Genomic DNA, 16126 nt, shown 5'->3' with positions numbered 1-16126 from the left:
ATACCTAGGCGCAGATGGAAGGACAATATTAAGATGGATCTCGCAGAGATAGAAGTACAAAGTTGAAACTGGATCAAATTGGGTAAGGATAGAAGTCAGTGGAGAGCTTTTGTGAACGCGGCATTGAATTTCCGGGCCACAGAGTTAGTTAGTTAGTTATTCTCTTCATTGATGTTATGATGTCTTCTTTTAATTTTGCTTTTAGTTGCGTAAGTCCGGGCTGATTGGCTTGTAAGAGATGGAACAGGAACTTCCCAGATGATATTTTGAAAAGGTGTCCAATAAAAGTCTTTATTTTCTGAACAGTAGAATATAGAAGGCCCAGAGCGATTCATGAATTGCACTCTAACGTCAAAAATAATAATTACAAAAATACCAGGATCACCCTTTTTATAATTTAACCATATTATGTATGTGCTAAAATGATCGTATAAAAAGGTTTCAAGAGTTTTACATTTGTAATTTACGGGTAATGACACAATTTGTAACAAAACTTAAAATTTTATATTTCCGCACATAAAAAATAATAATTACAAAAATACAATAAAAAAAACTCTTTATTTTTTAAACATACCATGTACGTGTTAAGATGAATGTACAAAAAACTTTCAAAAGTTTCATAATTGTAACTTTTGAGGAATGACACAATTTGGAAAATCCAAAAATTTGCATTTTATACCCATTAATGTTTGACAGTGTAACCTTTTCCAAAGTTACTTAAAATCTGGCACAAGAGCCAAAATTAAGCTTTCATTTGACACCTGGAGGAGCCCAACAACTTCAAAAATAAGGAAGTTATCTTAATTTAGTTCCATGATGCTGAGTGCTGGAAAGTGAAATTGAAGCAAAATTTATATTTTACAAAACTTTCTCTCCCCGGCCCATTTCTTATCCAAAAAATCGTGAAAAATTAATTTAGCATAATTTCATTGGTATTTATGTATAAAAAAAAATGAAGAGAATCTGATACATTAAAGTACAGCCCTCTAGGTGATTTCACACGGAATGACCCATACCTGTGATATGCAACTTAACATTCGTAACTAAGTTGTAGTCTCATTGCTGAAACGTGAAATACGTGAAAACTACGGTTGATGTTACAGATAACAAGACTATCGTGAATTCCAAATTTAATCGTAGCTCATCAGCAGCCATGTGGTGTGACGGCTTTTTGAAATGCTAGGGTAGAGTTGACCTAATGGGAATGGAATTTTCTCTTTGTTGACATATTTTATTTTAATCACAATTGATTAGCATAATTCCTCTGCAATTTTGCGTTTATAATATAGTTTTGTAATTCTTTTTGTGTTTCTTTGTTTCCATCAGCAAGATATAATTTGTTCCGCCCATCTTTAATTATTTTCATATTGAGACGATAGAAAGATTCTGTGAATTTTTCATTTATTTCATTATAACAACTTCCAAGAGTAAAAACTTAGTATGTAAAATTTGTTCAATAAACTTCAGAAATTGACTTATACTAAACCCTCGTGTTATCAGAATTAAATGCTCAACAAAACTTGAGACAGTAGCGTACGCAGAAGCGAATGTTCGGACCCCAGAGAAACGGAAATGGATGACGGCGCCATTGGGTAAGTTCTTCCTAAGGAGTAACTACATAATTTATATCGTTTCACAAACATTGTCAGGGTTATCAAATCTAAGAGGTTGAAGTGTTCAGGACATGTATCCAGAATGGAAGAGGGTACGAACTCCTTCAAAGTTTTAACTGAAAGTCAATCAGAAAAAGAGCAGAAGGAAGGATAATATTAAGATGGATCTCGCAGAAATAGAAATAGAAAGTAAAAACTGGATCCAGTTGGGTAAAAATAGAAGTAAATTAAATGTTTACACAGTGGCTTAGACACAGAAGCCGACCTACCTGAAGTTCCCCTTTGGTACAGTGATATCTAAACTAGATTCTGTCCACATATAACCAATTCATCTTGTGATTTCCGATGCTATGGTGTCCATTTTGAATATAATTTACAACAAAAGAAAAAGAGAATTGTACGATCATGTTCAAAAGAACTTGCTTCTCATCTTTGTCTCCAACCTTAGATAAGATTTTTCAAAATTAATTACATATGTATTGTATTTTTAGTAGTTTTGAGCAATTTATAAAAGAAAAATTAGTGAAAGTGCTTTACTGTAATCTAACCATGATATAATGTCGGTATTCTATGGTATTATTTCTCGAAATTTTACAGCCAGTTCTTGGATTGGACCTAAAATTCCAACGTGTGTATTAGTATCCTTTCCTTTATTTCAGATTTGTGTTAATAGTATTTGGAGTCCTTATTCTGTCTAGTACGACATATGACGTATGGTTCATGTATATTGCAGAAAGGAGGGATAAAACAGGTAATAAGAAATTGTCTTATTTCTTTTGTTTTGTGTTTAATATTATTTTAAATGTCCGAAGTACTCAAAAGAAAGTTAACGTGGAATTTTACCTTGTGTTTTCTGATTGGAATAATACTAATACCTTCTCTGTACCTAAAGTATGAAATACTTTTTAAGGGTTGCCTATAACGTTTACGGACAATTAGTACATCATTTTTCATACTTCAAAAATGAATGAAAATATATACAAATAATTTGCACACAAGCAAAAGCAAGGTTTACTAGTTAAAAATATGTTATGTCCATTTTTTTTTTCAAGAAAAATAAAATTATTTTTCTTATCCGTATACCTACCGGTAACTCTACCAGGCGGGTAAATTCTATTATAGAGCAGAATAACAAGTGGCCATAATGTCATAAACTATGCACGTACTTCTTACTCTCCCCACGATGTCGCCACAGGTAGTAGCATATTCTCGCATCTACATATGCATGTACTAACTACGTGCGAAACAAGAGCAAATACTTCATGTATGCGAAGCATTTAATCATTTGTAATGGATTTTTCCCATATTATGTTGATATTGTTGTTGCGATGGCTTCCAGATCACAGCAGCATATTCCAGTTTTGATCGGACATAAGAGTATTATATTTTGGTTAGTGTACTACTATTGTTAAACTCTTTTCCGGTTCTAATTGGGAATCCTAACATCTTAAGGGATTCGTTAACTATTTTTACGACATGGTTATTAACTGATAGTTTCTACTTAATAGTTGTATCCTTAAATAGTTATTAAAATTAAGTTAGTGAAGTGAGAGTAATTCTTTCTTCTTTTTTCCTTAGCCAAACGAAACAATCTTCTCGCTTCTTTCTCCATATACTCTAATGGAAAACGTCTCTTCAATACATCGACCCCTGGAGACACAATGGCATGCCTTCACGGAATACGATTTTTCAGCATGGCGTGGGTTGTCTTAGGTCACGTATTCATGGGAGTGGTTTCAGGTCCAGTAAAGAATGCTATAGCTCTTGTAGATGTAAGTATGTTATTCAGCAATAGTACGTAAAACTAAATAAATTAAGGTGGTGCCTGGGAAAAGAGCAGAGATATGGAAACCTTGTTTTCCCATAAAGGCTTTGAAGGTTTGTTTGTCATCCGGAACTACGTAGTAGTCAGCTCGTACAAACTGTTGTTGAGATTTCTCTCTTCAAATATGACACAGATAATTTTGCTTAAAGGTATTTACAGATCCATGTACCCGTTGTCTAAAAACTGCCTGAGTTTTTTTTATACTTTATGTATCAAGATTATGTCACAGCAAACAGTCCAGAGCATGTGGATGTTCTGTCTCCCAATATATATACGAAAAGGGGGTATGATGGTACAAGAGGCAATATGGTATTTTCCCTCTAGTAGCTATATTTGTAAGTTTTAAGCCATCGTAGGAGATGAGGATGAACAAGACATCAATTTGGAGATACTGCATGAATGCCGGTGAATTTGCTTTAAAAATTGGTTTGTTTAACTAATGTAAAAAAATAGTAAATTCCAGATGATGAGTACTAAAGTATTTCATAAATGCACAGTGGGTATACGAAAATTCTAAGCAGAACGACGAGAACTGGCGAGTGTTGTGAACAAAGATACATAGGCCTCTTGGCGCCATAGCTTCCAACAGCGTTCTAAAATAGCAAAAAAGTTATTTGCAAATGTACTTCGGGGCAAGTTAATACAGAAAGACGTGGGAAAAATGATACATGTATCATCTTACCCTTTTGTTATTTATATGAAGGTTACAGAGAAGAAATACATTAAGTCACACTTCGTAAATTATTCAGGAGAGCGTATCTAAAGTTCGGAAAATTATGCTTTTTCACTTGAGGGCTTGTAACCCTGTATAAAATTCATTTAATGTCTAGTAAAAATGTTAGAGAAAGAAACTGCGTCAGAAGATAAAAAGGCAAAACGCATTCTGTGGGAAAAGTATCAAGAAGTCATCACCATCCAAACGTGAATATTTCTGCCCAATACGTTCAGAAAAATATGTCGATCCGCCGTCCACTGATTGGATTTAGTGTTGTGAATGCAATTAATGGTTTCATGAGGATTGTACTAATTATTAAGGTGTTAGTCCTTTTATCTGGAGTGGTTAGTGATATCTGTAGTGGTGAGTGATATCTGAAGTTTCAGCTCTTATTTATTTGTTATTTTAGTTTTATTGTTATCATTTATACTCTATATTACTCTAGAATTAGTTAATTGGCTTTTCATTAAAATTATTATTAGCGAACGAAGAATATGTAATAACAGTTTTATATTAAAGTTATAACATTAGAAGAATAATCTAAATATAGGCTATGAGTAGACTATTCATTTTCAGATTTCTATTTTCAAATTACAAATGTAGTATTTACCTAGTTTTCATTATCTGCATTGTTTTCATCCGCATCTGCATCGCAATTGTGTTTTTCACTAATATAGATATACCATAAAATGTTCGATATAGGTTTATTTATGATTTTAGATTACAAAATTATATATTACTTATATGTAAGGAAGTCATTAATATTGTATCAACTTGCCCCAGTATTAATATCATCTTATATGTAGGGTAAGAAAATATTTTTAACCTAGTCATTAAAAAAAGATATTCCTCAGCAACCACTGAGGAAACATCAATACCACTTTGTTCGTTGTTACTAAAAATACCACTCCTTCTGTCGGTATAAAAAGCTGCTACTTGCGATGAATAGTACTTTCTCTACGTAATAGAAAACAGCAATTGTATCGCCTTGCCCTATCTTCCCCAATTCCTTTTGCACAATACATGAAAAGGAGTCTTACTTGGAGGCATTACTATGGCTGTTGTAATCTTCCGAGTTCAAGTATTGTATCGTTACATTCTTATTCGGGTACTTCTAAGCTTCTTACACACTATCTTGTAACTGGGTTCGGTGGTGTGCTACGAAAACCCACATGTTTTGAAAGCGAAACAATTTGGTGTGCTACTACCTATAAACCACAAGATTTTGCACGATTGTCTGAGGACCCGTCAACTGCGACGGATGCAAGCCCCACACCATACATTTTGTAATTGATGAATATAGCTTATCTCTCTTATTCAAGGACCACCACGTTGGCTATGAGTCTATCACCTACTACCACATGTTAGTAACACTTCTAGTTTCTTTGAACTTCTCTTACAAGCTAGCTCTTAAGTTTACTATTACGTGTTAAACCAGCAGCACTTCCAATTTCTTCTATGTTTACTTACATGCTGGCTGTAAGTCCTTCAGTAAGTGTTAAATCATCAACCTTGCCAGTTTTCTTAAGTTCACTTACATGCTGGCTATAAATCTACTACTAAGTGTTAAATCAGCAACATTTACAGTTTGTTTTAAGTTCACTTACATGCTGGTTGCAAGTGTACCACTAGGGATTAAATCGTCATCACTTCAAGTTTTGTTTTCAAGTTTATTTTCACACTAATTGTAAATATATCACTACCTGTTAAATCAGTAACAGTTCCAGTTTTCCTGGCGTTCACTTCCATGTTAGATGCAAGTCTTCAGTACGTAATAAATCATTAATACTTCTAGTTTCTTTGAAACTCATTTCCATTTTGGCTGCAACTCTACACAAGCTACGATTGTTTGAAGTTTCCTTCCATCTAAGCTGTAAGACTATCAATAATACGTGCTAAATAAGAAATATGTTCACTTCCTTTAATGTTGACTTATAAGCTAGGTGCAAATCTACCACTACGTGTTAAATTAGCAGCATATTAAATCATCTTGTGATACACTATGGTCCTGGACTTCCTTTCTGTGAACATTTCGAATTCTCTCGAACTGTCGCTAGTGCTGCTGTCATATTGTTGCCTATTCCAAGATTTTATATCATAACGTACATTTGATAACACTGATTTTATTCACTCACAAATTTAGAAATACTTTAAAAATACTCATATTATTTGTGAAGATTTATTGTAATAAGACTTCAAAGATTGAGAATATTATAACATTTTAGCTGTTATTCTTTAAAATTATTTTATTTGCACGAACTCTAACATTGCAATATTTAAAGAAATCTGCTACATATAAGTCACACTATTTTGAGAGTTTTTAAGATCTTTTCTTTAAAGATTAGTGTCTATACAGGAACACTTTTCGTTGAAATTACACTTTGATTAGTAAGAGACAGACTGCAAACGTCACCTTTTGAAAGTATTCTCAATTTCAACACAAACATAATAACACTATTCTGTGTTAATTAAAAGACAACCAGAGCCTTTGAGGTTAGTAAAATTACTAAATACGACTTGCATTCTGAAGGCTTAGGCTTGCTCCAAAATAGGATTGTAGCTTATGTTAAAGTAACGACGTATTAATCCTCAAAATCGGGAGAATTAATGGTATTTATAGTGCTTGCAATAGCTTTCATAGATATTCATATAAAATTCCTGTTGTTATGTTTTGTAGGCCGGAACAGATTGGAAGAACATGCCGATCTTGAATGGATTTGTGTCTGTAGATACCTTCTTCCTTCTGAGTGGAATTTTATTGGTCTACGTTTTTCTTAAAGAAGTGGAGAAGACAAAGAGGTTTAACTTCAAGGACCTTCTAACCTTTTATGTCTACAGATATATCAGGTAAATGAATATTATTCGACTGTTGTAAAGTCACTTAGAATTTTAGGAAAATTTCTCCAGAAAAGCAAATATGACGTTCAGGAGGCATCACATGAATTGTATAACTACAATTTCGATTATGCAATTTCTTTTTATCTTAAATTGCAATTTCAAATATTTTTGGAATGAAAACATGAGAAAAATACATACTTGCATAGCAATGTGTACACACAACAACGATAGAAATGAGAAAAGTGCGCCTCCATTTGTGACAATCCATGTGAATTCCAATTGCGACAGAAGTAAGACTCATTATTTAGCACATATAATAAGTGACGTAGTCAGCGTTATGCTCCGACTTTAGCGGATAGGCCGGGTAGGCACGGGCCTACCCAAAAATTTTGAAAAATATATAAACTCTAAAAGATACAATAACGAGTAAACATATTTTCCACTGTTTATTTTACTGGTAGATAATTATAATTATATAATATTATTTAGGAAATAGCATAACCACTACCGTAAAAGTAATTTCCTACTGTCATTAACCAAACAAATATGTATATGTGTACATAAGCGAGAGAGCAGGACGACTTAAAATTAAAAACCTAAAGCCGCACCTACCGACTACCCCACTGGTGACTCTCAGGAATCCCCAGGTGTCAATTTTAAAGATGCTGAGTGATGTCCTGAATCGTGTTGGAATGGATTCAGATTCAGGACAATTCGCGTCTATACCAGGAATGAAACTCCGGGGGCTGAGGGTGGATTAAGACTAATATTTCGAAAAGAAAGACCGTAAGAAACCTACCAACACAGGAATAAACTCAAGTCAGTGGTACATCTTTTTTATTCTGTAAGGTTGTTACGTAGACACATTCATGTGCATAGGTTTTCATATTTTGTTTCGTTTCGAAAACACTCGAGAACTCCTCGTTAGATTAAAGATTTCGTATAGTTTTACACCTTGTTAGCCTTTCATGATCTGGAAAAGATATAGTTGCAAGTTACATTAGTGAAAGAAACGTTGTGTATTTTAAGCTCTTGAATTATTGACGACTGTATGGAAACTGAGCGCAGTTACATAGCTAACCCTGGCATTGCTCATACGGTATATGTATTTATAAAACAAGTTATAGATGTAACTTAAAATTTTTAATTGAATATATTCACCAAGAGACCGTAAGAAACCTACCAACACAGGAATAAACTCAAGTCAGTGGTACATCTTTTTTATTCTGTAAGGTTGTTACGTAGACACATTCATGTGCATAGGTTTTCATATTTTGTTTCGTTTCGAAAACACTCGAGAACTCCTCGTTAGATTAAAGATTTCGTATAGTTTTACACCTTGTTAGCCTTTCATGATCTGGAAAAGATATAGTTGCAAGTTACATTAGTGAAAGAAACGTTGTGTATTTTAAGCTCTTGAATTATTGACGACTGTATGGAAACTGAGCGCAGTTACATAGCTAACCCTGGCATTGCTCATACGGTATATGTATTTATAAAACAAGTTATAGATGTAACTTGAAATTTTTAATTGAATATATTCACCAAGAGACCGTAAGAAACCTACCAACACAGGAATAAACTCAAGTCAGTGGTACATCTTTTTTATTCTGTAAGGTTGTTACGTAGACACATTCATGTGCATAGGTTTTCATATTTTGTTTCGTTTCGAAAACACTCGAGAACTCCTCGTTAGATTAAAGATTTCGTATAGTTTTACACCTTGTTAGCCTTTCATGATCTGGAAAAGATATAGTTGCAAGTTACATTAGTGAAAGAAACGTTGTGTATTTTAAGCTCTTGAATTATTGACGACTGTATGGAAACTGAGCGCAGTTACATAGCTAACCCTGGCATTGCTCATACGGTATATGTATTTATAAAACAAGTTATAGATGTAACTTGAAATTTTTAATTGAATATATTCACCAAGAGACCGTAAGAAACCTACCAACACAGGAATAAACTCAAGTCAGTGGTACATCTTTTTTATTCTGTAAGGTTGTTACGTAGACACATTCATGTGCATAGGTTTTCATATTTTGTTTCGTTTCGAAAACACTCGAGAACTCCTCGTTAGATTAAAGATTTCGTATAGTTTTACACCTTGTTAGCCTTTCATGATCTGGAAAAGATATAGTTGCAAGTTACATTAGTGAAAGAAACGTTGTGTATTTTAAGCTCTTGAATTATTGACGACTGTATGGAAACTGAGCGCAGTTACATAGCTAACCCTGGCATTGCTCATACGGTATATGTATTTATAAAACAAGTTATAGATGTAACTTGAAATTTTTAATTGAATATATTCACCAAGAAAGTATTATATGGTACTTAAATTTTTGTTCATTTCTTCTATTTGAGAAGAGGGCTGGTATTGACGAATGTTGTTGTCATTAATAGTGGCAACTAGAAATCTAAAACATTGAATATTTAATAGTAACTGTTCAACTCCAATCTTCGGGTATCTTTTACTTCTATCACTTGCAATTCAAGCTCTTCTACAGCCGTGTGCATCAACCAAGTTTAAACGAGCGTTCACTCAAACGCGTTCAACATTAAACTTTCAAGTTTAAACGTGGTTCCTGAACTTTCGTTGCACCGTTGGAAGTCGAAGTTCAGTGCATCTCGTTTGTGTAAACTTCGGTCAGTTTGTAAAATCGACCCAGATTGGTTGTCGTTCTCTATCTCTTAACAAAGTTCGTTTAACAAAGTAACAAATGAAGAAAGCATACCGCGTGGAGGTCTTTTCGATTTTCGAGATTGTGTGCATAGAGATGTGAGTACTTTAATTTCAGTGATCGTAACTGTGATGGAAAAAACAATGAAACCAACAGCAAAAATTTTCTCCGAACACGAGAAATGTATTGTAATTTCATTAGTGGAAAAATACAAAGACATTGTTGAATGTAAACGGACTGATGGGGATTGAAGGTTCCACTTGCATAAAAGCGCAACGTAATTAACAAGCAATTTAAAGGAGACACAAAATTGCTTTTTTGGGGGGAGGGACTTAACTGCTCTTCAATATTCCCCAACAACATTGAAACTGAAATTTTATTCACCTGGAATCTTTTTAGAACACTTTCCTCGCTGAACGTTTCAATTACAACGATCTTTCGTTATTCTGTGAGGCCAAATCTCCTCTAATTACTCAAAATTCTCAAGATCATTTTCGGACATTGTGTGCACCACAGTAACAAATTCCACTAATACTACAGACTGACTTGGATCAACAAAGTTTAAACTCCCAAATTCGGACGTTCAAGTTTATCCACCATTTGACCGAGACTTAGCCTTGAACGTTGTTGATGCGACAGACATTTTCACCGATTATGGTTATGACCCTCGTTCAACAGTTGAACATCCTTGGTACACGTGGCCAATAAACACACAATAATTTAAATCAAAGTATATACTGTAGAGTGCCCAAAAGTGTGAAGATGCATGAACAAAATTAAAATGGCATAGAAAACATACATTCGAAGATTGTAAGCGTGATACGGAAAACTAATAATCTTTCTTATGTGTTTAGGAGTATAAGAAAACACGGAGTAAATTTATTTAAAGGTAATTATGTGTGTACTTAACATAAAATTCAATACAGTATGTTGGATTGTGTATTTGTAACGCATTGTGATAGGTAAACTAAATATTCAGCTAAGCGTCTACAAAATGAAATAAACAAGTGAGTAATGTTTCACATCGTCAAAAAAGGCTGACTTACAAACTATGAGAGTTCTATACAGAAACCAAATCTAAAAGTTTTATGACTTTCTATTCTAACAGAGGGATAAATTAGAACATAAATACACATATATTTACGGCAATAAAGGATAAACTACTTCTTGTCAGATGCTACTGTTTTGAGAGTACAACGATCTCTGCTAAAGCGAAGAAACGTAGATTTATAGCATTTTCAGTTTGAATGGAGGAACAAAGATAAAGATGGAATTTACTCTTGATACACTGAATTCATGTAAAGAAAAAAGTTATTTCTATCGTTATATCTAAACTGTCTTTGCTCTGTGGATTTCAATATTGAAACCGGAAGTACTGCTAAATTTCCACCACGTTTGGCTTTAGTAGGAAGCTCAGAGTGAATACGGAGTCTACCATTGGAACAGTGAATCAATTATAGAAAACTGTTTCTTGCTATCTGTAACCGCTCTTGTGATCAATGTTAAACCTTGAAATGGTCTATTTCTACTAATTTCAGTTTGAATGGCGGGTTAAAGGAAAGGACGGGACTCATTCTTACACAGAAAAATCTGATATCCCGACAGCAGTATATTTCACAAATATACGGGATCCATATGTCTACTACTCAAATTTGTACGAAACATACGTTATCAATATACTACATACATAATGCCTCTTTCCCGCTTAGATGTTACATCATATCTTGTTACATCAGGACGGCCTATAGATAATTCTTTGTTTCTTGCGGAAAGTATGTTTATTTGGAATACTTATACGGAAATTACATATGAATTGTGCGTTTTCAATTATACATTTAATGCAGGATGTTGGATACGTTAAATACCAAAACTAGAGGATTTACGCATGTAACCTACGTTTTCATAGCCCACATAGTTTCTTTTCTCTGTGTAGGAATCTGAATTTTGATTGCAATATAGGAAAATAAACTATATCCTACTCTGATATTTATAGAGATACACATTGGCAGACGGACTGACAGATGACCTTATTTGTTCAAAAAAAAAAAAAAAAAAACTTTTGATATTTGAGCGGCTCGAATGAACATAGCCGTATGTCACATTTTCAAACTTTCGAGTAAACTGGAAAAGAGTGTTGACCATTCTCACGCAATTCAATATAATGACACATTCCGAAGAAGGTTCTCTGTCATCTACAGTTCATTTTCGAAATTAAACTACCTATATGTTGTTCTGTGTTTTGATCTCTACACTTTCCAACTAATAACTGAATTTCACCGGAAGTGGCGCTTATCATTGTGTTCCCCCGAGCCTTTCATTTGCACAAAAGCACAGTTTGGAAATCTAAATTGCATTACGTGATTAGAGTTTAGCCTTCCTTTCAACATAGATGTTATACGAGATATGATTTTACAGTTCAAATCTCTCCGTGGCTAAACGGTTAGCGTACGCGCCTTTGGCGTGGGAGGCAGGAATTCGATTCCCGGCGGGAGCTCATGTGGTTCGGATTCCACGTTAATCAGTAGGTCCACGTCTGATAGCCTCGCTGCTGAACGGGACGTTAAATACAACTCAACAACAATTACAGTTCAACGTGAGGTGGGGTCCGAAGCACTTAGCTTCCGCTAGGAAACGAACAAACCCGCGTTCCTCGCACCGAAGATACGTACCTGGCATACTAAAATGTAGACAATTTTTGCTTAAAAAAAAGTCAATATTTTTCAATGAATGTTTACATATGTATTCTTTCTTTTATTATTTTTAAGGTTAACTCCACCATTGGCAATACTGGTGGGATTCCATGCAACATTATTTTACTACTTTGGTTCTGGTCCATTTTGGAACACAAACGCTGGAACTCTCCGAGACTCTTGCTCACAAAATTGGTGGAAGACTTTGATTTATATGAACAATTACCACTATATGTTGCAGACTTCAGGTGGTGAGGTTCGTACCCAATTTTTTGTGATAAATATATAATAGATTTAAGTGTTTACGTAAACTAAGTTTAAAGATTAACTAAACTAGTAGATTTAAATTAACAAATTTTCTGCATAGCTTGACACCCGATAAGCCATGTAAGGCATTCATTTGTTTATTACTAGGATTACCGTAACTCATTGCGTGAGATATTTCCCGTTTCTTATTATGATTCGTGGAAGGTAATACATTTAAAAAATGTATTGCCTAAACAAGGATCTAGAGCCAAGTGGAACTTCAGCTCGGTTAATGTTCTCTTTTCCTAAGGATGACAAAACTGAATGAAATGAAATGAAATCTTTGAGTTTTACGTCGCACGGTTATGATGACTAGGCCAAAGGAGACGGTGATGATGAAATAATGAATGAAATGGTGGAATGAACAAAATAGGATGAAACTGAAGGACCCCCTGAAACCGCCTCCACACGGTGTTTGTCCACCACAAGATTCGCTTGGCGATCGAACTGGGATCGAACCAGGGACCCCAAGCACCAAAAGTGAACGCTCTACCACTGAGCAAGCGCATTTTAGGGTAAGGAATGATAACGATAGTTAAGGAATCGAAGTGAATAATAATGGATTAATATGTGGAATGATATTGTAGAAAGAAACGAGAAAAAAAGCCACGGACACATTTATTTTCCCACGGATCGAACCACGGACCCCATGCATCAGACATAAGCGTTCCACCATTGAGCTATCATGCCATGAATAAAAATATTTTTTAAAAAAATTCTTGAAAATAAAATCATGTTTAATTTTTAATAAAAATGTTATTTGTTTGAGTGTCACTTCTAAAGAAACAATGTTACTAATATTTTTCAATTTTATTTTAGGTTTTCAAATGAGGTGTAAATAATTGTGAAAATTTGAAATATTGTTCGAACTTGTCATTGGTATACCAATGTATACTAGATAATACCGTTTCATTCTAAAGTAAATCTACTTACATAGAAAACAAAATACTGATATAGATCTTTTAAAATATACAACAGTATTACCAATTTGTGGTAAAAATCGCTAAATATAGGAGGATTGAATTTCCAACTCGACAAAAACTATTTTCTATTAGCCCCCTTTTTTGTGATTTTTAAATAACGTTTTGGGGACATATTTACAAATCTAGGGACTTCTGTATCGTGAACAAATCAAGCACTATTAGTTGGATGCACTTTTTATAAGTTTTTTCTTTTATTTATTTGAAAGCCCAAGCGTCAATGAGTTTGGCAAATACACAGCCTATATCGCTTGTGAAATCTCCAGAATCCCACTTTGTTTTCTGATAGCCTACGTGTTGCCCTCAAACCGAGAACAATTTTAACCTGCAATGTCACTTAGTTTGCATTGGTTCCGTTGAGATGCACAAATAATACAGCATTACTGGTTACCTCTAAAATGCTCAAATGAACGGTGAAGTGCATGTAAGTCTTTTTCTTTTTGAACTTTTAAGTTTCATGCATTTTTTTAACATTTTTATTTTCTTTGAAGTGATATTGATCAGAAAGTAAAATACACATCTACTAAAATTAGATTATTGTCAAGGTATATATATATATATATATATATATATATATATATATATATATATATATATATATATATATATATATATATATATATTAGATTATTGTCAAGGTCATTTCATCTACCATTCAGTGATTTTTTGTGTCCACATTTTGGCAACATTGATAAACAATACTTAACAATATATAGAAATCATACAAAAGCAACAATGGAATACTCCATTATCGTCTGATTTCTGTCACTGTGGCAATCTTCGTCATTGTTGATGGAGAAATGAGTTAAATAAAGGTTGAAATGTTTCAAAGCACGGTGGAACCATTGAAAGCTAAAGAAAAGCATGTAATAATACTTCTTTCAAAATTACTGTATTTCTTTCCAGTGTGTTAGCCAAGCATGGTACCTGCAAGCTGATATGCAATTAGTTTGGATATCTCCGCTGTTTTTGTATCCTCTGTGGAAAAAACCAATTCTAGGTTTCGTAATCCTTGTTGTGCTTACAATTGTTTCAATCGTCGCCACATTCTGCCTAAATATTCTTAACGACTACCCATGGACGCTAGCGACGCCGTAAGTAAACAATATTTTATTCATTTTGAAACATACCCAAGTCGAATATTTAAAATTTATTGATTGTAGTATAGTATTTGGGAAGTTTATAAAACCATTAAGTACCTATTTATAAAAGTACCTGCATTTTATTCTTGCAGTAAGTCTTGTTAAACTCTTTTCTGTAAGTAAAATTTTGTGTAAGCTCAGTGGCGTATTTAGAGGGCTTCCGGGCTTAAGCCCCCCGAAATCTTACTATAATAAAGTATATGAAATATCTTGCAGAATTTTCACATTTTCAGGCAAATCCCCCCGAAAGTTAGCAAAGCCCCCCCCCGAAACAAAATCGTAAATACGCCACTTGTAAGCTGTTCTTTATTTTATTGTTACAACTAATAGCAACATTGTTCCAGCTGTTTGTTGAGGATTAGTGTTTGTCTTTAGCATTGAGACTATATGAAACGTAGACCTACAGTTGAAATAGAAATCCCGGTGGGGGTAATCGGTCGAAAAACTTAAAACGCTTTTTCAGGCCAGCCACCTTGAATAAGGTTTTCCTCATTCACACCAGGCAAATGCCTGGGTGGTATCTAATTTCCCCAATCCATTTCCTTCCCCAATCCTTTCTCCCTTCCCTTTAGCCGGATAGTGTGATCGAAAAGGGACGTCAATCCCTCATAACGTGACGGGCTCAATGGCCTTAGATGCCGAAAGCCCAGAAATCTAAATCCTAAATTCTTAAGTAGAAATCAATTCCATTGTTCAAATTTTAGTACTGTCCCACTGAGAATTGAACCCGGGAATACGCACCGAAGGTACAAAGGGCTATAGAGGAGCCATGAGGAGCTGGTACCTGAAATGTCTTACTACGTATAATAATAATAATAATAATAATAATAATAATAATAATAATAATAATAATAATAATAATAATAATAATAATAATAATAATAATGCAAGTAACAGTTGAAATTCAAGTATGATTATTCTTAAAGATAAATTTCATATACATTATTACAGTTCTTTGCAAAAATAATAACTTCCCCCATTACGTTCTCATTAATTGCAAACAAAGTAAACATTTTAAATATGCTATGCACTATTTTACAGACCTTGATCTGCGGAAAGGGAGATGAGAAGCAGAAAATGACAACTTGTTATCATGAAATTCCACATATAAACTAAACTTTCTATCTTTATGCTTTGTTCTACAACATAAATTGCATCTCTATGTTGGAATTGATTTCAAAAGGAAGATAAATATAAAAAGGAGATCTGTTTCGCAGCATACGCTGAAGTATCACCAAAAGGAAGGGGATACTTATATTACAAGGCGTGAAACTTACTCGAACATGTAGAAGTGCAACATCTCGACAAGTCGGTGGTAATAAACTGGAAGGATATG

At 34.0% G+C, this 16126-nt stretch overlaps 1 protein-coding gene across 1 annotated transcript in view; it reads left to right on the top strand.

Moving 5' to 3' along the window:
* LOC145670494 (nose resistant to fluoxetine protein 6-like) overlaps positions 1 to 16126 on the top strand; it is a 61178-nt gene that overhangs the window by 20460 nt on the left and 24592 nt on the right. Inside the window, exons 4-8 of the mRNA XM_081739221.1 lie at positions 2273 to 2364; positions 3192 to 3385; positions 6831 to 7000; positions 12438 to 12618; positions 14555 to 14742. Coding sequence (XP_081595347.1) covers positions 2273 to 2364; positions 3192 to 3385; positions 6831 to 7000; positions 12438 to 12618; positions 14555 to 14742 — 825 coding nt within the window. The remainder of the gene's footprint in view (positions 1 to 2272; positions 2365 to 3191; positions 3386 to 6830; positions 7001 to 12437; positions 12619 to 14554; positions 14743 to 16126) is intronic.

The sequence above is a fragment of the Thermobia domestica genome, chromosome 14 (genome assembly GCF_964235325.1).
Source record: "Thermobia domestica chromosome 14, izTheDome1.hap1.1, whole genome shotgun sequence".
Lineage (NCBI taxonomy): Eukaryota > Metazoa > Arthropoda > Insecta > Zygentoma > Lepismatidae > Thermobia > Thermobia domestica.
This window is presented reverse-complemented; position numbering and strand designations above follow the sequence as displayed.